This window comes from Barbus barbus (genome assembly GCF_936440315.1).
Source record: "Barbus barbus genome assembly, chromosome: 50".
Lineage (NCBI taxonomy): Eukaryota > Metazoa > Chordata > Actinopteri > Cypriniformes > Cyprinidae > Barbus > Barbus barbus.
In genome coordinates, this window is record NC_136728.1 from 3,492,677 (window position 1) to 3,516,429 (window position 23,753).

A 23,753-nucleotide genomic window follows, 5' to 3' on the forward strand; every position below is an offset into this window, starting at 1 on the left:
AAATTAGGCTCATTATACATTGCACCCTACTCACAAAACTCAGCACTATTTGCCAGCAGCAATTAATGTTGCGCCATTACCACCCACAGAAAGCAGGCGGGAAATGGAATTTCATTTAAAGGAGATGTTTGCGTATAGTTTCTACTGATCATGACAGCAGTTATTCATCAAATGATGGAGAAGAGCATTATTTATGGCATATATTCAGACACATGGTGTAGTCAAGTACTCTTTCAGTATTCTAAAGAGCCAAATCAAGTGTCTGGATCGCAGTGGTGTAGCAGTACAGTCCTAGTACCCTGCTCACGTTCTTGGGATACAAGTGCTCAAATTGGAAAATATCATATTGAATTTTACTAAATAAATAAATAAATTTTAAATGGAAGTAGTGGAAACCGGACCTCTGCGATGAAACCAAGTAATAGCAAAAGTAAAAGTAAAAGATTTATCAAAAAAAATAAAAAAATCTTTCATATTGAGTTGTGGTGATCAAATGAGAAATACAGGTTCGAATTTGACCTGCATTGTATCCATTTCACTTCTCTCTCCAACAGTTACATTTCTCGTGTCTGAATATAATCTGACTAATAAAAGCCAGAAATGTTTATAGCTAAATGATGTCCACTTGTCCAATAAAGACTATTTCAAGTCAACATGAACTAAAATTTCACTCCATTTGATTCTAAAATGCATGTTATAGATCTTATTGTAAACAATTCATACATGTATAAGTTTCAGTTTCTCCATATCCAATCAACCAAATCCTCACCCTACATATTTCCTTTTTCGATAATCAGTCATAGTTTGATCTGTCACAACATGGAAGAAAAGATCTGTTGCCACTTCTATTTCATCATGACTGTAATTCTGAAGAAACATTAACAGTACATTGCTAGCAACACCGAAGTCATGGGTTTGATTACCAGGAAACGTGTATACCTGCAAAAAATGTACTTTGAATGCAGTATAAGTTGAATAAAAATATCTACAAAATGAATAAATGTTTAGAAAAGTAGAACATAGTCTGACATACTGCACCTAAAAGCAACAAACTGTAGAAAAATGTGTACGTACACACACTCAGATCTTTACATAATGTCCCCATCCTGGAAGGAGGTCGACCCAACTGCGGCTGAAAACACCATATATTTTAAAAGTCAAGGTAACGGCGTGGGTCCCGAAGCCCGAGAGAGCCCGCTGTTTACCACGATGTTTAATGGATGACCCGTCTGGAGGAGCAGTGGAGGGAATAGAGACAGACCCGTGAACACAAATAATGACAGCGCAGCCGTGTGAGGGGGACATAAATTACAACCCTATTCTTTTCATTTGTTTACAGTGTCTTGATAGATTAACAGAGATGGTTTTCTGGAAATTACAGCGGTACATTTAATGGAAGTGAGCCCAACCACAGAAATATACCGACAGGTGGGACAAGATCTGCTATCATAAAAAGCGCTCCTGAAACATGGGAAATTCTATCCAATAGTAAAAACAGTTGCCTGTAAAGCACCTTCAAGAACAAGAAATTCTTGGTTAAGATCAAGAGTGTCCAATCTGGTCGCAACATACCTGCCTAGAAGTTTCTACTGATCCTGAAGCCCTTGATTACCTTTGCCCAGGTGTGTGTAATTGGGATGAAGCTAAACTTTACAGGACATTGACCCTCCAGGACCAGGATTGGATACCCCTGGTTAAAGGGTTACTCCACCCCAAAATGAAAATTTTGTCATTAATCACTTACCCCCATGTCGTTCCAAACCCGTAAAAGCTTTGTTCGTCCTCAGAACACAATTTAAGATATTTTGTATGAAAACTGGGAGGTTTGTGACTGTCCCATTGACTACCAAGTCATTTTCACTGTCAAGGTCCAGAAAAGTATGAAAAGCGCCATTTTGAAGAATATCCACTGGACGCACATAGTGTATGCTGTTACATAGCCGCGCCACAAGGTGTATCCTTGTTTACTTAATATGTAACAGTATATGCTATGTGGATATTCTTCAAAATGGCACTATGCTGACTGGAGGAGACGAATTGTTGAATATAGTCGCTATTTTTATTTTATTTGCGTACAAAAGTATTCTCGTCGCTTCATAACAGTCAGATTGAACCACTGATGGCAGTGACTATTTTGGCGATGCTTTTCATACTTTTCTGGACCTAGACAGTGAAAATTACTTGGCAGTCAATGGGACAGTGACAAACCTCCCGATTTTCATACAACATATCTTAAATTGTGTTCCCGAAGACGAACTAAGCTTTTACGGGTTTGGAATGACATGGATGTAAGTGATTAATGCAAAAATTTTCATTTTGGGGTGGAGTAACCATTTAAGATCCATGACTCTAACTAACCCATACTTTCAATTTCAAATTAATGTAAGTATGTTTCCTGATGGCACTGGATTCGACTGAATCCAGATTCACACCAAAACGTCTAGTTTGAAAGTAAAATAAATGCTTTATGAAATTAATGAGCAGTATCAGGGCTGCATCAAAGTGGTCGCATGAGCTTTCACCAAATATATGTATTGAATTTGGTTTCACACCAAAATGTCTATGAATGCACTATAAATTTGTTGCATGCGATTTTGTGTGATTCACCATTTCACCAAATGTGGTCAATTGAATCCCGATTCACACCAAAATATATTATAAATGCTTTGCAAATGCGTTTAATGCGATTTCATATGCAATTCACACTTTCACTAAATGTGGCCTATTGAATCCAGATTCACACCAAAATGTTTAGTGTGAATGCAATATAAATATGTATTTTATGTGATTTCTTGTGTGATAGTAAGGCTCCATCATGGTACTCTTTCCCCAAATGTGATCAATTGAATCTGGATTCACACCAAAATGTTTAGTGTGAATGCAATATATAATATGTATTTTATTTGATTTCATGTGTGATAGTTGGGCCCATTATGGTTCCAAGAGCTTTCCCGCTTTCACCAAATGTGTTCTATTAAATTCAAATTCAAATCCAAAATGTCTAGTGTAAATGCGATATACATTTGTTTAATGTGGATTTATGTGCGATTTAATCTTTCACTAAATGTGGTCAATTAATTCCAGATTCACACCAAAATATCTCATGTGGATGTGATATAAACGTGTTTCTTCTGATTTAATTCACATGCAATTCACACTTTCGCAAAATGTAGTCTACTGAATCCAGATTCAAATCAAAATGTCAAGTGTGAATGCAATAACAAAAAAAGTGTTTTATGTGATTTTGTGTGTGATAGCAGGGCCCCATCATGGTCCTCTAAGCCACCCCTAGTGACAAAGCTTTTGACTGCTCATTTTAAGCAAATAAAAATTGTGTATTAGTAAAGCATATGCACATTCAAAAGTAAACTGATCACCAAAGGGAATTATGGAAACACATTTCACTAGGATAAGCTTAGATGACTAAAAATAGTGGTCTACATGAATCTTGAGCATTCAAATGTGGATTGTCATGCTAATAATTAACATTTAAATAGTTTTCTAATATTAAAATCATTTTTCATATCATGCCAACCACTCAGCTGTATTGGCTGAAGGGGCTAGTTACACTGATACATCAACTTGTATGTGTGTCCAAAACTGCACTCTATACACCAAGGGGCCCAGGTGTTCTGCTTATGGTGTGTGATCTGAGGGGCCAGGGGGCCCTAGTGGTCAGGTTTCACTACATGCAGCAAGGTCCCTGGGTGTTTAACTGCTTTTTGTGGTCTTGAGCAGCATGTCCTGAGGTTTTAGAGGCCCCAGATCACTGGCCTGGTCCATAATGCAGCTCACATTATGCATCACAGTAGACAGACTTTGAGAGTTAGCAATAACTAGTTTGTAAAGGCGTAGTTTTCCCCAAACAGAGTGTGTTCCAGGCATCAGCTAACATGTGTGTTAGCGGGGATAATGAGGTGTGACAGAGCATGCAGAGAGACTAATGGCCTGTGAAGTCGTTAGAGCCCTTTCACACACACAAACACACACCGTTTCAAGTGTTTTTTGGAGAAGGCTCGGGCATTGAGTGCTGTGTGCGACGTAAGCAGAGGGACAACTGCAAAATCTAAACATTGTTCCCATATCACACATCTCACATTTGAGTGACTCAGCAGTGCACTGTGGGTAATTTTCAGGACATAGACTCCCTTCTCACAATGATACTGACTTTTAGCAAAGCAGTAGATCTTTCTTTTTTCCCCAACGTCTGAACTGTGACTGATCTGGTGGAGGGAACAGGGTCAGGCTGAAAAATGACCCAACACCACGCAATCCATCCATCAGGACTGAATCATGAGGACGGGGAGCGAAAGACAGGCAGAAATGGAGAGACGAGCAAGGCCTGGATGAACTAGTCTAGGCTCATCTCCTCAATCATTACCAAAAAGACCCACACATCTTAGCAAGTGCTGTCAATCGATTCAAAATTTGAATGGAATTTGATATGCATATTAATTACGTAGATTAATCATATATATCAATATTTGCTTAGAAAAGACACCAAATTTAAAAATAAAAGATCAAATACATTAGCCTAAATTATTTTGGCAGACAAGGACATCCATTGGATAGACATTACAAAGTGTCTTTCAATATATTGTTGTTTTTCCGTATTAGAGAACATACAGTAATTCTATGATTGGCATACGGTTGAGGGAAATTCAATTTGGAAAAAAAAGGTTTTAAAGTGTGTGAGAAGCCCTTCACATGGACATGCTTGTGTAGACCATCAGTTATTTTTTTAATAATTAAACCTTTTTTAAGCAAATAAAAATTGTATATTAGTAAAGCATATGCTCATTGAAAAGTAAACAAACTGTAGCTGCCATATTGAGTTTTATGATTTCTCCGATTCATTGATTTGGACCTTCTCCCCTTGTAATATTTCTGGTGACATCAAAGGTAGCAAAGAGGAAAAAGTTTAAACAGTCTTCAAATCTAAAATAATATAATGAATGGTTTGTGATATGCATATTTGTTTGGAAAAGCAAGCAAACAAACAAACACTTAAAAAAATCTGATAAAATATACAATAATAATAATAATAATAATAATAATAATAGGTAATATTTTGCATTTTTTTTAAATAAAATAATTAAAAAATAAATTACACAATTTTAAATAAATAATTCTGCTAGAATTCTGACTACTTTTGAGAGCATTGACAAAACATCTACTGTATTATAAAAGTAATATTTGTAATATACATATTTGCTTGCAATAATAATAGAGTCTCTCAGAAGTAAAGATTGGCAGAGGCTCTCCAATCTGTGAAAGAGTGCGTAAAAAGTTTGTGGAACACTTTAAAAACAACGCTCCTCAACGTCAAACTGCAAAGGCTTTGCAAATCTCATCTACAGTGCATAACATCATCAAAAGATTCAGAGAAACTGGAGAAATCTCTGTGCGTAAGAGACGAGGCCGAAGACCTTTGTTGGATGCCCGTGGTCTTCGGGCCCGCAGACTACTCTGCCTCACTCAACGGCATGATTCTGTCATTGACATTACTAAATGGGCCCAGGAATACCTCCAGAAACCACTGTCGGTTAACACAAGCCGCCGTGTCATCTGCAGATGCCAACTAAAGCTCTATCATGTAAAAAGGAAGCCATATGTGAACATGGTCCAGAAGCGTCGTCGTGTCCTGTGGGCCAAGGCTCATTTAAAATGGACTGTTTCAAAGTGGAAAAGTGTTCTATGGTCAGTCGAGTCCAAATTTGACATTCTTGTTGGAAATCATGGACGCCGTGTCGTCCGGGCTAAAGAGGAGGGAGACCTTCCAGCGTGTTATCAGCGTTCAGTTTAAAAGCCAGCATCTCTGATGGTATGGGGGTGCATAAGTGCATAATAAAGTAAATAAAGGTTTTAGAGTAACATATGCTCCCCTCCAGACGACGTCTATTTCAGGGAAGGCCTTGTGTATTTCAGCAGGACAATGCAAAACCACATACTGCGGCTGTTACAACAGCATGGCCTCATAGTAGAAGAGCCCGGGTGCTGCAGTCCAGATCTTTCACCTATAGAGAACATTTGGCGCATCATTGAAAGTCAAAGATGACCACAAACTCTTCAGCAGCTGGAAACCTATATCAGGCAAGAATGGGACCAAATTCCAACACTCCAGAAACTCATAGCCTCGATGCCCACACATCTTCAAACTATTTTGAGACCTGTAGCAGACATCAAATTTGAAATGAGCTTATTGTGTGCAAAAAATGTTTGTTATGTTATCTATGTTCTATTGTGAATAAAATATTGGCTCGTGATTTGAAATTTGTTATATCTATGTTCTATTGCAGGGGTGTCAAACTCCGTTCCTGGAGGGCCACAGGGCCACTAATTAAACACACCTGATCCAGCTAATCACGTCCGTCAGGCTAATTTGAAAACTACATGGTTTGTGTGTTGGAGCAGGGATGGAACTAAACTCTGAAGGGCTGCGGCCCTCCAAGAACTGAGTTTAACACCCCCTGTTCTATTGTGAATAAAATATTGGCTCATGTGATTTGAAATTCTTTTACTTTTCATTTTATTCAAATTTAAAAAACATCCCAACATTTCCAGATTTCGGGTTGTAAAAAAAAAAAAAAAAAAAAAATATTGCAGTAAGGAGCATTATCTTTGTCATTCATTATTGTTATCTTTAACCAGAATATTCCATTAATAAAAATACAATTTTGTGAAATCTTCAACCACAGATCAGGTCATTTTTTTTCACCCACAAACCCCTTGAACAAACGCAGTCGTGCTAAAAACAGCCTATCAGATAAACGTTTCCTCCAACCCCGCAGATCTTTCATGTAAATTCTCTTCTAGCAGAGTGTTAAAAGCGAAAGCGCTCTTGATTAGACAGTGGAAATGTAAGTGAAGGGTTGTGATTCACTGATCAGACTCCAAGTGTGTTATCACGTTAGCCGAGCCTGTAAAACCCGGATAATGAAATGTCAGAGGAACAGGAGATGAGAGGCCAGCCGATTGTTGCTTCACGAGCCGCCCACCTTCCCCAGATGAATTATGACATATTACACACATTACCCGCAATTAAAAAAGCCTTGGATTGGGCAGGACAGCTTCTATCAGCGCCTCCATCTCTCCCGCTCTCTCTTTCTGCTCGTTTAGTCTTGAGTGTCTGATGGCGGGAGAGTAATTTGATTAACCTTTGTGCTGATGAATCTAACATAGTCTGTCTTTTTCTAATAAGGAATTAAACTCGTATCCACTCACACACACAGAGGTCAACAGAAATGGTTTAAACATAAAGAGAATAGATATGTAATGTATATTGGGATTGCTCAGAATAGCATACTTGTGCAGTCTGCGTACAGCAACTAGATGCATACATACAAACACAACAGCTGGCAAGATTTTGCAATGTTTCTGAAAGAAGTCTCTTCTGCTCACCAAGGCTGCATTTATTTGATTAATAACACAGTAAAAACAGTAACATTGTATAATAGTTTTCTAATTTGAAATACCTGCTTTCTACATTAATGTTTTAAAATGTAATTTATTCCTGTGACACAATGCTGATTTTTTAGCACAATTATACTCCAGTCTTAAAGTTAAGATGTATTTATTTATTTTATTCATTCAAATAAATAATCAAATAAACAATAAACTCAGCATAGACGCATTAAATTGATCAAAATTGACAATAAAGTTATTTGTAATGTTACAAAAGTTTTCTATTTCAAATAAATGTTAGTAATAAATCTATATAACCATGCTAATAAATAGTGTTTTACTATCTTTTGGACATTAATATCCATTACAGAGCTGATAGATATGGTTATTCAATTAATTTGATCAGACATAAAACACTGACTGTGTCAAAATTCTCAATAAATATAATTATTTCCCTTTGAGCTAAATTGACCTCTTTCCCTTACATATATTTGTATTTTTACTTTTATTAAAACTAGATTATATTTATATTTGTATTTCTTGTAGTACTTTTTATAATTACTATATTTTTGACATTTTTCAACAGAGGAAAGCATTTCATAATTATTTACTTACAAATAAGTATCTATTTAATCTCTTGCATACTGCATACTATTTATTTATTTTATAGTACTATGATAGTTTGCACTGTAGGTTTTTTGCTATATGAAACAATTGGTGTAGGATTTACTAATTTCACTCACAAATCATTACAAAGAAATGGCAAGTAACACTGAATCAAATGCAAAATTCTACATAAATGTAAAATTTCATTTTTACATTTTCAATGACAACAGTATTTTCTTGTAAAAAGTCTTCCAGTAATCTTTGTTTTATTTACAACTTTGAACTAGGGGTCGACCGGTTATTAGCCAGGCCGATTATCGGTGCAGATATGAAGCTTTTTTATGGTTATTGGCATCGGTAATCTGTCTACTTGATCTGTAATAATTGGTATCAGCCCTGAAAAACACATATCGGTCAACCCCTACTTTGAACAATCATTCCGGACATAGCTATGGTCTATAATACACTTTTACACTGTATGCAAATTTTGAGATTTTCACATTGTCTGAAGAAAATGAGTGGTGGTAAAATGCACAAACATAACACTAGAGGTGTTGTTGGAAGTTGCTTACAGGCCCAATTTACGAACCTTTGCATCTATGAACTGCGTTATGTCTTTGCAAATTTTGTTACAAATATGGGCTTTGCTGAATAAACTCACCATTTACAATTTCATGATACAGCTACATACAGTACTAAATTGCAACAGGCAGCTTCACGAGCATTTAGTTTGAAAATGTAAATGAAAGCCTGTGTGAAGCTGCACTGGGAATGAGGCGGGCCTGCAGTGATTCTAAAAACCTGGCCCAGTGCTTTTAATTAGTTTAATTGCCCCGTTCAGAGCTGCTGCCAAGACCGAGCGTCACTGCCGTCCAGCAGTCAAGATATCACACCACACCATTCAACATAAACATACAACACACACAGATGTGTTTGTGTATGTGTTTTAGCCAGCAGGCAGAGCCGGTTCTCAGATTAAGCTGTCAACTGGAGATAAAGCAATTGCGCATCTATCAGCCATATTTCACACACAACACTGGGGGCGTCTCTGAGTGCGCACATGTGTGTGCACAAACACACAGATTCACAGCTGGGCTCGAAACACATCCTCAACAGTCTCTGTTAACACTGTGTCAGGCAGCGTGTCAACACACAGAACACACACAGACCGCGGGCAGAAAGTGATGGTGAAGTAGTCACAGAGAGAGGTGGATAAAGAGCAGCCACCTCCCTCAGGGCTTCAACACCCTCGTACACACTGGAAAACAGCGACAGCACATCTGGATCTGTCTGTACGGTGTCTCTTTCTGTTCTCCTTTACACCTGGCAGGGTATGTTCAGAGAGCGCTGATTGAGAAATCTAGTGTTATTCTTGTTTCATACAAGGTGAAATTACTTTAATGTATGAATGCTGATTTTACTTAATGGTTTCTGAATTAACAAGAATATTGTTTGCAAAATAATATAGGGTGGAGCTTAATTTTGTTGATTGGATTGGATCACAGAAACAATGCTATGATATTACTGGTTGATATTAGCCTCAGCTAAATGAGCAGAAAAAAAAAGTAAAATTTTGATGAATGATTGAGATTTTTTTCCTTTGCAATAATGTTGCGTACAAGTCACGTCAGAAAGATTGTATTTAATGCGTTAAACGCACATAAACGGAATAACATTGTACTGTGATTGCGACTGAGAAACTCGATGGATGCAGCTTTTCATGGTGTCCTCAACATTTCTCCTTCACTCAGCGGTGTGTGTTACTCTCTTTTACACACACGTGTGTTGATCTCTAATTACTTGAGCTGCTGTAATGGTAGTATTATCTTAAGAGTCCACAGGTGAGTGTACTTAGAGAACTCAGCTAATGAGATTAACACACACACACACACACACACGCAGGTTAATCTGATTGTGCAGTACTGTTGATGAACAGGATGGAGGGATTTTGAAGGGTGGAGAGCTGATGAAGTTGAGAGACAAATGAAGGTCAAAAAAACAACAACATATGAACAGGATGACAATGGTGATGGTGATGATGGTTAAAATTATTATTATTAAAAAGCTATTGGGGATGTCTTCAACTAAATAATTAAATAGATAAATAAATAAAACAACCACAAAACGAAACTAAACTAAACAAACACCAAACAAACCAAAACAACACAAAAACTGCTTCCCTTGAAACAAAACAAAACGAAATGAAACAAACAAAACAAAAACAAAACAAAACAAAACACCTAAAACAAAACAAAACAAAACACCTAAAACAAAACACAACAAAACACCTATGATGCATATCTTTGTACTGTGGTAGAAATCCAGTTGCATTTTTATCGTATGCCATTAGAAAGGTAGAATCAGGGCTCAAATTTAGGGGGGATGGCATTCCCCTGGTCGAAAAAAATTACAAAAAGCATCCCCTCTGTAAAACCACCATCCCCCTTAACATCCCCTTTGGATTATTAATTTTGTGAAAATTCTCTATTTCTGATCATTTACGAACTAAATAACGACGATTGACCAATTAGAACTGTAATTGCGCACAAGCTGAGGCAAGTTTTTGTAATTTTTCACACAAAATGGTTGAAATTCTTTAAAAAGATGACAACAGAAGGTATGAATTTCCCTTGATTATAATTCAAAGACATTCCCCTGACGGAATGCTATTGTCCTGTATGTGTAACTGTGAGGGACTGAGAGACGATAAGACATCTTGAGAGTCCGAAAGCATTCACTGCGCGATGAAGTCTATTAGAATGAAGTTAGAATGCCCTTATAATTCCAGCAAAATATACCCATGTATAAGTTTTTGTTTTATATTCATTGCACAAGCAATGTTTTTTCTGAATATCAGCACATGTGCGGGAGCACAAATGTGCTATTAATTTCATACAACAATGCAGAGAAACACGGTGTTTCGTTCCATGAACGAATTGTTTTTGAACGAATCAAGCGAGCCAGTGATTCAAGCGTCCATTAAGATGGACTGGTTTGTTTAGTTTCTAATTGAATCAGCCGTTTTGAATGAATTGTTTGATTTGAATGATTCAATAAATCATTTATTAAAACAGGGACTTGCTGCCACCTACTGGCAGTTTTATTGTCATCTTTATTTTTCCATGACAGACCTAAACGAGTCAAGATGTCAGCACAAAAACACATTCAGCAAAATACTGTTTATCAATATTGACCAAAATTCCTCCATTCCTGGCCCCAGAAGGAAAAAAACTGTTCCTTTTATTTGCACTTTTATTGGACTTCATCCATCCAACCCCATTCATTGGCATTATAAAGCCAGGACATTTTTTAATGTAACTCTGATTGGATTCGTCTGAAAGAAGAAAGTCATATACACCTAGGATGGCTTGAGGGTGAGTAAACCATGGGGTAGTTTTCATTTTTGGGTGAACTATCCCTTTAATGCATATATAAAAAGGCTGAAAACGGGTGCTTCAGAAACAAACACTGAGTTCTCTAAATTCAAAGGTTGATATTTAGCTGGTCAATTCCATCCATACGCTGATTACCTGTTGTGTAGAGCACTAGACTGGCAGCTATAAACCTTATTAGCGTGAATTGAGAGAGCACGGGCTCTTCTACACTCCAAACACACATACAGGATGAGTGATTGGGGCCGTTTTAACAAGTCAAGTTTAACAAATGAGCTAATATCAGTTTTCAAAGCACGGTACACATCCAATCAGTCAAATGGCCCTGGCCGATCGCGTGGGGGTTTTAAGTGTGTACCTGTTTAAAACAATCTTCCGTTCCTGCGTGTCATCGCGTAAACATTCATCACGGTGACAGAGGCGCATTCGCGACCCCCCAATATCACTCTGCCGGGGCCTCGGCGGGCTGTCAGAGGAACAGTTGTCTTTAATTATGCCTGCAGATAAAGCCCGACGTGGACAGAGGCCGCAAGATTAACTGGGGTCCTATTTGATCACATTTGACTAATTTCAGGCATAAATCTTCAGCGCCGCAGATGCACGCCGAGACTATTAACTTGAAATTGACAAGTTTGTTTTCCCCTTTAAGTCTCTGCAATTTAAATATCAAAACAAGTGCGAAAGGAACATACGAAAAGGGAAAACGGCAAATACAAGACTGTAGCATAACAGAATATCTCGTCTTTTTAATACGCAATATGAATCTGCACGGCTTGTTTTCATTTAGCCTTTTGAAATAAACTAAAAGATTAAAGATTAAATGTTCATCGCAGAGAATTAGGTGGATATGCAAATAATGCCACAGTGTTGCTCGCACCCATGAAATGAAATGAAAAACTAATTAGCTGGAATTTGCATTTGAACTAATTGGATCTCCGTTTAACGCAGCAGAGGCGCGGCAGAGTTCAACAGTTAAGAATTCAATCTGATTTGCTCTCTGTCTTAATTCTCGGTGTGAGGAGATAATATAATTTGCATAATTTGGATCTTATTTGCGACTGTAAGAGTCGGAGGGGGACAGTCGACTGAAGACGCTGCGAGAGAATTTATGGCCGAGTTTCATTGTAAGTGAGCTGCACTGCGCTGCACTCGCTCTGGGGGCTGAGCACTTCTGAAGGGTGCAAAGCATTATGGTCTCATATGTGTGCGCACAATCCAAACGCCCTACCAGAAGATATACAGTTGGGCAAAAAAGTATTTAGTCAGCCACCAATTGTGCAAGTTCTCCCACTTAAAAAGATGAGAGAGGCCTGTCATTTTCATCATAGGTACACTTTAACTATTAGAGACAGAATGTGGGGAAAGAATCCAGGAAATCACATTTTTCACGATTTTCACATTTTCATTCTCACAAAATGTGAGCTCTCAGATTTCATCAACAATATCTTTAATTTGTGTTCCGAAGATGAACGAAGGTTTTATGGGTTTGGAATGATATGAGGGTGAGTAATTAATGACACAATTTTCATTTTTGGGTGATTTAACCCTTTAACAAAAAATAAATACAAAATAAATAAAGGTTCCAGTGATCCTGGAAATGTTTTGGTTCATCTTGCTTTCAACAAAAACAAAAAAACAATTAAAGGTCCAAGGGGATCTTGAAAACATTTTGTTTCACTATGCTCTTATTTAACAGAACATACACCACGTTTAGTTGTATTTTCCATCCTTAGTCTGTAACACTGACTATTCAGAAAGCCTCTAAATTTCACATACACTTCACCTTCCATATCTTGTGTCAAGTCTCTCTCTCCCTCTCCCCAGTACCGCCCGTCTCCATATTTCACCCGCCACCCTTTCTGTCATGACTGGAAGCGCTGAAAAGCCCCTCAACATTGTCCCTGTTAGTTTAGCAGCCGTGCATGTGGGTGCCGCACTGTGAAGCGTTAAAGCAGGTGTCACGCTCAGGAGATATATATGACAGGCCGAGTGCAATAGCATTGATGCACTGTAAATGGCCTCGGCTCGCATGTGTGTATAAGACAGCACTACTACTGCGTTTACTATAAAGAGAAACACTGGCCTGGAGCTTATCTACACGAAATTAAACAGGCTGTGTGGGATCGTAAAACAAACCCTCAGAAACACACACACACTCACTTGCAAGCACTTAGATTCATATTTTTGCTCTGTCGAAACCTTGCGAGCTGCCACAGAAGGCAGCACCTTAAGAAACACGCAAATCCAGAATAAATCCAAGACAAACTAGGCAGGAGAAAAATCTATTTATGAGTAAGTGACAGGACAAAAGCAAAACCAAAGAACAAAAGGGTGAGACATTTTGAACTAAATCTGGCCAAAACAAGTTTGTCAGACACAAGTATGAACATAAACACACTTAAGAGCTGTGCTACAATTAAAATTAAGTTGTAATTACAATTAAACTTAGGATTTTTGAAACTGAAGAATTTGCCAACAGCAAACTTACTTTATACGGTAACACTATTTTAAGGTCTCTTAACTAGTTGCTTATTAGCATGCATATTACTAGAATATTAGTACATTTATTAGTACTAATTAAACACATATTAATGCCTTATTATACATCCCTAATCCTACCCAATACCTAAACTTAACTATTAATAAGCAGCAAATTAGGACTTTATTGAGGGAAACGTTAATATTGAATTAGTGTTCCATATTCTAAAGTGTTACCGTTTATACAGTATACAGTAGTTTCCACAGTAACTAAAAAGAAAATGCTTTAAAAATACTCTTTAAATTGCATACATTTAAAAAAAAGTAATGTGGTGAATAAAATCAATAAAAATGAATAACATATGTTCGTGTTGTTTACAATACTGTAAATGTGAATGTATACATTTTAATCATTATTGTAAAATAGTATTCAAGGCAAAAATTATGATGAAGTTAATAATTAATTCATAAAGTAATTCTTATATATCATTACATTTTATAAGAGTCACACCCCATTTTAGAACCTTTCTTTTAAATAAGCAGTTATAACATTTAAAAAAAGTGATTTCTTTAAAAAAAATTTACGGTTAAATTTTATTCCTTAAATTAAATTAAATAAAATTTTTAATTATGATAACTGAACAGTTTCACTATGGACCAAACCTGCATCAATTAATTTAAATAAAAATAACACAAATTTAAATAATATGAATAATAATGAATTATAATTCAGAAAATGAAAAATGAAAGTCAATGTATCTATTAATTGCATTTTTTATGTATTTTTGAATCAATTTAAAAGAATAAAACAAAAAATTAAATAACATCATTTACAAATAAAATCATATTTCATTCAGTACTGAAATGCTTAGCTAAAAATAGTTTGATGGAATCAAAAACCAATTATTTCATTGACTATTTTTGTCTTTTTTTCAGACCATCATTAACTTAGCAAGATGCTAACTCTGAGTCTCTCCCGTGCAGAGCACTATTTATAGTAAGCGCTGCAGAGACTTGCTGCCTACGTAGAGTGTTCCAAATCAGTCACTTATGAGGTTCCGTGATGTTGCGGTGCCATCTACGTAGGCGCTAAGTTTCGGAACGAGCTATTGTTTCCGTAATTACAAACACACACCCACGCTCGCATCAACACACATTTGCACATGTACACACGTGGCATTCCTCCAAATAAAGCATGCAAATGCCGTGTTGGAGAAATGTGGCCCAGAGTGCATAATTTAGCAGAAAGGTGGTGGAGAGAGGGGGAAAAGGCCATGATTATGTGTACAAAACAAGAGGGACAAAACACTAGAGACAGGCATAATAACCAAACATGAACTCTCAAACCCTAATGATGACACCAGGGACGAGAACAGTTGCTGCTGAACCAAGCAGAAAATTGCTGGTCATTTGTAAACAGGTAACGATGCGGGCCAGGTGTGTGAGCATATGTAGCCGAGCGAGGACGAGTGTGTGTGTGTGTGTGTCCAGCGTGGTCAGCTGTCAGGCTCATTAGCCGAGCCACTGCCCACTCGGATGACTTCATCTGCCGTGATACCGCTGGACCGCTCTCTTATATACTGTCCATCTCTTCTAAAGGTAGAGCAGAGTTTTGAGGCACAAGATGTAGATTTTTATGTCTAAATTGAGAAACGTGCTAATATTAGATCATTAGAAATAATAACTGAGGCCCCTAGTGATCATGTTACGGGCCCGGGGCCCTATAGTGGTCGGTTCACGGGGTATGCGCTATTGGCAAAGGTGTTCCTTTAGCAGTCTCTGGCTCCTGACAGTCTGAGGCCCCAGCAAAATTCACTTTTTTTTTATCAGATACACATATTTAAATCTGCAAAATATTGATGACTCATCCTGCACTCCAATCAAATGCTCTTTGGAATGAGAAAGCCCCTCTTCGTTAAAGCTTAGATGAAATTTTATATAAATTTTAGATGAAAAACTTAAACAGAAAAATTGGAAATGTTTCCTTGGCAGCCAACTGCAATAAGTCTGAAGTACTAAAATTACTAAAACTAATACTGAAAGTTAACTATAATTAAAATATTACTGATACAAAAACTAAATTATTCAAATTATTAAAACTGACAGTAAAATTCTAATTAAAACTAAAAAGTAATTCAAAATATATGATGGTATCAGTATACTTAGGTTATTAATATTTTTCAATTAGTTTTAATATTTTCATTTTATGTGTTGTTAAAGTTTTAGTAATTGTGTTGTATTTGTAATTTATTTAAATGTGTTTATATAGTTTTTATTCATATTTTGGTTATTATTTTAGTACATGAAGTTGAGCTAAATAAAACATGAGAAATCTTGGCATCTAGCTGAAATAAAAACAAGTTTAACGTTTTTCTATTCTATTTCATTATGTTTATTTGATCTCTATGTTATTGATTGAGTTTAGTGAACTGCAATAACTTTATATAGTATATTACTACTATTAATACTATTTAAACAAACACACACACAAATAAATAAATAAATACACCCTCCAGCCTACCAATAACTCTTTATTTATTTTATTTGTAATTAAAGGACACTCTCTCAAATACTAACAGCTTGTGGTGTGGATGAACAACATCACACAAACATGATCAGTTAGAAACAAAAGTGTCATGCATGATAAATTTGAGCACATGTCTAATAATAGGGAGGTTATGATGATAAAATGAGTAGTATTTGACATCTCAACATGGCCGCCTGTACAAGGTGACCCTATCCATTAAAAATAAAACCGCTTTTATTAGCCATTTATTCATTCATTTATTCATTTTATGGGTGCACAAATTTTTTTTTTTCTCTGATAACCTTAACTTCAAGAAAATCTAAAATTGAATGACTGAATGGAAGAAACTGTATATTTTAAAATATCATAATCCTTACTAATAAAAATTAAGGTATCATGTGAGGTGAGCAGTCGATGAAAGACTGTTTAACCAGCAAACACTAAATATTAAAGTTCACATTTACAGAGGTCTGGTCAGTTAAATTAAGCCATTCAGATTATATTTGTCCTGTGTCATTTGTAGTTTCCTCAGAAACAATTGAGGAAAAGGCAAGCGAATATTTTAGATTAAATTAATGCAAAAAATCATTCTGGAATTGTAGTTTCTTTTTATCGGCATACACAGTACACACACACACACACACACACACACACAGATGCAGAGGTTAAACTGCTGTCAGAGTGTATGGTGCAGTGCTGAGCGTGGCATTAGATCACACTCACTCACAGAACCATTGTAAAGGCAGTCAGGCATAACAGAGCCACCCGCTGGGCCTACAGAAGCCGTTCAGACCAGCACTGACAGCCCTGCGGTTTATGAATTTCTGTGCACAAGCCAGTTCTTTCACTTATCCAGCATGCATTTAGTTCTGAGTGAGGCACAAAACAAACAAGCAATCAAATTACTACTAAATATTGAATTTCTGAAGCACAGGGAAAACTAACTAAATAAATAAACAACATTTTATTTTATACCATTACCAAAAGCAAAGTTTTGGTGCTATTAAGGACTTAGTCAGGAGTGATTTTCATAGCAATAACATAAAAAAACCCCAAAAAAACTACTTTCTATTGAAGAATTTGACCCAGGACAAATTTCTACATGAAAATAAGAAGATTTCTGCTTTAGCAGAGAGGCCTGTTAAGAGCTTTGGAAAGAGGTGCAGAGATAAATGACAAAGTTAGAAGGAACTGGATGTTCTTGCAGTCTGACACAAGTCTAATATTCCTGGAAAAGCACAACACCTGGAATCGTTTGAAGGCTGCTCTGAAAGGTAGAAAACAATGTAGTGCTTCCTTCAAAGATAAATTGTTTGGCTGAATTCTAAGGCAGTGGTTAATTCTGGTCCTGCACATTTTGTACATCTGTTATCTGACACACTGAGTTCAGTTCATGAAGTCTCTCCTAACGAGCTGATGATCTGAATCAGGTTATGTTAAATAAGGGACACAAAAACGCGCAGAGCGGGGTCCCCAGTACCAGGATTAAGAACCACTGCTCTAAGGCAATATCACTTATATCCTCCTCAGAGAAGGCAGAATCCATTGTGTTCTCGAGTATGGAGAAATAATAATAATTATTATTAATATGAACATTATCGCTAATTCTGGCCTCTATCCAGTGATGCTAATTAAATCTAGTGAAATATTACATAAAAACATGTCTGTTTTTCCATTAACACAGTCATAAGCCCTATTCGGACGGGACTAGTTTTCTTGAGTTTCGACTCTTATCACCTGACGTCTGTGATTTGCATGTACCAATTCGGACTAGACTAACATCTCTGTGTTTATTACAGTGGTGGGAGGGCCTGTTTGGTACATCTGGGCGTCGCAGAGATCACGTGCTCTGAATGTGTGCATTGCGTAAAGTCATTCGGATTGATTAGGCTACCATAGTATAACCACAGTTTTACTACAAATACCATGGTGAAGCTATATGGCTAGTAAAGCAAAACCATGGTTAATGTGTGGTTACTTTAGTTTAACTCTTTTATTTTGTATTTATTTGTAGTAAAACCATATTTAATTTATAATATTCATAAAGGTACATATGTAATTAAAACATTATGTAATTGAGTGCAGAAATGAACGCGAGTAATCTTACCTGACGCTGATATTACAGTAGCCAGTCTTAAAAGTTTACGTGATCTGGCTCTTGATTTTATTATTGTTATTTATTTTTTTTCTTTGCCGAGAGGTAAACATATCAAACATGCGTGCGGTAAGAGTGTCTACGGTAATTCACGGTGGCCAAAACACACAAGGAAACGCGTTCACACAAGGAAACACATTCGGACGGGATTAGTTTTCTCAGAGGATCACTGAGTTTGCCGGAAAAACAGTAGGTAATTTGCTCTGGAATTATTACAGAGGTTGTGTGAGAAAAACACAGACGTGGCAGATTCGGACGGGATTAAAATAGCAAAGTACGTCTGTTACGACTCCCTGTAAAACTAGTCCAATCCGAATAGGTCTATAGAGACTACGGTCATCTCACTGTAACGCGAGTATGTGAGTACAGATGCTTCTACGCAATGCCAGCTTGATTTGTGAGCAATTTATAGCAATGCAAGTTTGCGTTGCATTCTCAGCACTGCCACAGGGGGCGCTATAGCAGATATTAATGTAAACCGTATAACTGTGTCCCAAATGACATTTTATTCATTGCACACTCAAACTTGTACTCTACTACAATGTACGGTTTTCATACGGTTATTTTGTCAATTTTAATAGCTACGTTATGATAGAAAAGCTGCGACTATTAAGTGTCTAATACTCCATGCTTCATTTTTTTCAGTTAATTAAGTGCATCATCCAGGTATATGAAGTGCACTTGTTGGAATTTTTTTCAGCGTGAAATTTTTATACTACAAAATAGCGTAGAATAGTGCGCAAATTGGGAAGCAACTAATATGTCTACAGTCAATTTTCTCATTCAGGTCAACTGCTGTGATTGCGGCGCAATTGTTTGAAAAGAATCTTGCTGAGCAAGTTGGACTAACATGTCTTCACTAACATGTTTATAGCAAGCTACTTGAATATAGCGGTTCAGCCGTGAGGTCAATTTGTAGGCCAATCTGCAAGGCTAATTCACATTTTGTTCTACAACAAAGTTGCTAACAAGTCGCTACTGTATATAAGGACTACAATTATTATCCAGTTTGTCGAGCATGTAAATACACATTGAGACCGTAATTAACAACTTAGCTAACTGTTTTCTTAAAACCAGCAGGAAATTTGCACAAAATGCATGGCTCGAAAATGCTAATGCTATGTCCATGAGTAGTGCTTGTGCATTTGCGTAAAGTATGTTTCTGGCCTAAGGTACAAACCTAAAAAACCAACCTAGCTCACCTAATCAACACCAACAACAGACCAAACTTCACATTTTGTGCATGTTGTATTAGCTGCTCCTCTTTTGAGCGATGCTAACGCTCTCAGTGTGTCTGTGCTGTAGATGTGAGTTTAGCTCTGCTGGTGTTTCTCTCTTCTGAATTTAATCAGAGTCAGGCTTCTCTCAGTTCTTTTGGCTGTGTTTTTAATCGCCTGGGTCTGAGTCCGTCATTTCTACTTCAAACGCAGGCTGATCTTCAGTGCTAACTCCAGTACAGCCTCTTATCATCAGTGACAAGCTGAACACCCGCTAACCCTCCCCCTACAGACCCGACGCTGCTGGTTATGAGCTCAGGCAACTAGTCGGAGCAAACTTCACCATCAGATCGTTCATTTATATCAAAGCTTTTACAGTGTTACGCAGAAGAGCTGAAATTGAGAGTGGGAGTGTTTTAAATGAGATATTTCTCAGTTTTGACTGTACGCCCCAGGACATATTTAGAGAGGGGCTGGTTTGAGATGTCTCATTTACAGGAAGATGAGGAGAGATAGGAAAATATGAGCTGTATGGAGTGATGTAGTGTCTAATTCACAGCCAATATTTTTTCAAGTATATTCATATATTTAGATGCACAAATGGCAGATGCTATTTGCACCCTGGTGTAAACAATGTTATTAAACAAAAAGTAAATTGTATACTGTAGTATGTAGTGCATAAAGTCATTTATCACTAACTAAATATGTATAATAATAATAATAATAATAATAATAATATGTAATTTGCAGCTCATTTGCAGGATAATCTGAAGATTAATTTGAAAAGACAAAAACAACAAACAGATGTCTTACCTTTATGTAGATTGCGAGATAAGGTCCAGGGAAGAAAGAGAGGGGGAAAAAAGAAAAAGAGAGATGGTAAATTATTTTAAATAGTTTTGACAAATAAATAATTATAATGAAAATATTCTAAAATTAAAAATGATATATAAATATACTAAATTATGAAATTACATAGAAATATATATAAAAGAGAAAGTAAAGTTTTTAAAACATGTATAAATATTCAATAAATAACAAATACATTATAAAAATCTAAATAATATTAATAATAACAACAACATTATATATAAATAATAAAATAAACTTTTTTTTTTCGTTCTTACCACCCTTAAGAATTTCTACCATAGCTCTTACGCAATGTTTAATGCTTTAACTATTATATATACATAAATATATAAATATACATACATACATACATACATACATACATACATACACGTAGATTATATGTAACCTGGATTACAATCACATTCGGTCCCACCTTATATTGTGTCCCTAAATGTGTAGACGTAGTATGTAACCGCAGTGTAAGTACATATTGGTACATAGTATCTACATCTATAATGTTTGTGTAACTACACACATGTAACAACCCACTGAATGGTATGTGTAAGTACAAATGTGTAACAGGACATTGGTAACAACACTTTTTGGTAATGTAAGTACAAATGTGTAACAGGACATTGGTAACAACACTTTTTGGTAATGTAAGTACAAATGTGTAACAGGACATTGGTAACAACACTTTTTGGTAATGTAAGTACAAATGTGTAACAGGACTAACAGCACTTTTTGGTAAAGAAAGTGTTACACTTTATATTAAGTAGACAATTCCTATGGATTTACCATGTAATTACTCTGATGTTACACAGCAGCGGCCAGTAAGTAAGGATTTACATATAAATTGTGGTTGGTGTCCAGAATGTAACACTTTATATTAAGTGGACAGTTCCTGCGGAGTTGCAATGTAAGTACATCGGCATTACAGTGGTGCACCAACTCGAGATCCAACTCCTCGCACTTTACATATCCCTAAACCTACCCTTTTCCACCCCCTGGATCAAATTGTTCCAATTACTCTTATACATACTGTTGTTACAAAATGTAGTTAATTCCTGTTAATATAATTCCTGTTACACGAGTACTTAGTGAAGTGAAAAAAGTGTTGTTACCAAAGTCCTGTTACACATTTGTACTTACACATACCATTTTGAGGGTTGTTACATGTGTAGTTACAGAAATATTACAGCTGTAGATACTATGTACCAATGTGTTACACTGTGGTTACATACTACGTACACATCTAGTTACTATGTAACTATGTATGTTAGGTTTTGACTAATCTAAAAGTAATCAAAAAATAGTCCAATTATATTGCCTAAAATGTGTAACTTAATGGATTACATTACTAACTGCAATTTTTGTCATGTAATTTGGAATCAGAACTACAATTTGTAAGTAATTTACCCAGCTCTGTAGATATTTATGAATCTAAACAGCATTGTTAGTAGTGCTGTCAAACGAATAATCGCATCCAAAATAAAAGTTGTTGTTTACATAATATACGTGTGTGTACTGTGTATATTTATTATGTATATATAAAGACACACACATACAGCAGATATTTTGATAATATTTACATTTATTTACATGTATATATTTATATTCATATAAATTATATCATGTATAAATTTATTTAATACATAAACGTAACATATTTGCACGTGTATGTGGATTTACATATACTTAATACATTATTATTATGTAAACAAAAACTAATCGGGATTAATCATTCGACAGCACTAATTGTTAGTAATGTTTACTAGAGTACAACAGTAAGGTACATTGTCATAAGGGTCAGCTGATGTGGCCTCTTTGAATTATGTGAATGTACGGTAGGGAGCCAGTGCAGGTGGAAGTCATCATGTCTGTGTTTCCCATAATGCTGTGCTAAGAGACAGTGATGTTCTCACTTGAGACCAACTAACATGCTTCACTCACTCCTTCACTGTGTCTCAAGACAAGTCAGCCCAACAACAATTTATTCACCGCATCCTTCTTCACAAATGATTTCCCAACTAAACAAGACCAACCTGCACAAACTACTGCAAGAACATCATAAGACTAATTTCCATTTTTTATTCTCAACAGGAAGAATTTGAGGTCTGAGCAGGACCACCCTGCACCGTCTGCTCATCCAGCCCTCACTCCACAGCACAGGGGTCACCGCTGAGCCCTGCAGCGGGTCAGAGGGGCGAGCGGCGGCTCCGTCAGCGCTGGAGGGTCACGGCTGGAGCGCGGGGAATAGAGACACGGGTGTGAGAGGCTTCTGCTGCTCTGCTCCTCTGAGAGAGAGAGACAGCCGTTACCTCCTCATCACCCATTTATCACCCTGCCAACAGACCTGAGCCCGAATTACTCATCCACTATCACACCATCACTGACAGAGAGAGATCCTGGGTCTCCCAAAATAAATAAATAAATAAATACATATGATAATAATAATTCTCGGTAGAAACTGATTATGTGTGGATTTATCAGATTCCAAAAATACTTCTAATTAGATTACATTATCTTTTAAAATACTAAAATGAACTTTTTATTGATTACATGATAACTTCATATTTACAAAATGGCAGTAAATTATTCATAATTAACTGATTCTCCCTAATTCTACTTTTTTTATATTATTTTAAATCATCCTTTCTATAAAAAAACCTATTCTATAAAAAAACCTATTGCTTATACATTTTTGAAAAGTCTTCCAGTTTTGTGAAAGTTTTATTTTTAATGTATTCATTTTATTTATTTGAATTTTTTTTTGTTAATTTAACATTTTAAAGACTTAGTTCACTATTAGCTTTTCATACATTTATGAAACGCCTGCTGTTCCTTCAAAAATCCTAGTTTAGGAGACACTGACATGTCATGTTTAATATGTTGTTAATAACAAAGAATGGAATACATTTTCTTTCTTGTTTATTCTTTGTATGTGATAAATGAGTTAAGTTAAAAGTAATCTAAAATGAATCAAAAAGTAGTCTGATTATATTACATAAAATGTGTACTGGATTACGTTACTAAATACATTTTGAATTTGTATTCAGTAACGGACTACCCAGCATTGTGTAATTATAATAATAAAACATTTTACTTCAAAAAAAAAAAAA

At 36.2% G+C, this 23,753-nt stretch overlaps 1 protein-coding gene across 2 annotated transcripts in view; it reads right to left on the reverse strand.

The window, feature by feature from the left end:
* Positions 1-23,753, reverse strand: part of wwox (WW domain containing oxidoreductase) — a 217,259-nt gene that overhangs the window by 25,825 nt on the left and 167,681 nt on the right. The window contains exon 9 of one of the 2 annotated variants that reach the window (XM_079414111.1): positions 18,600-20,592. The exons of the other annotated variant lie outside the window; for it this stretch is intronic. Within the exon in view, the coding sequence (XP_079270237.1) occupies positions 20,554-20,592 (39 nt within the window). The 3' untranslated portion in view covers positions 18,600-20,553. Of the gene's footprint in view, positions 1-18,599; positions 20,593-23,753 lie in introns of those variants that run through there. 2 annotated transcript variants of the gene reach the window in all.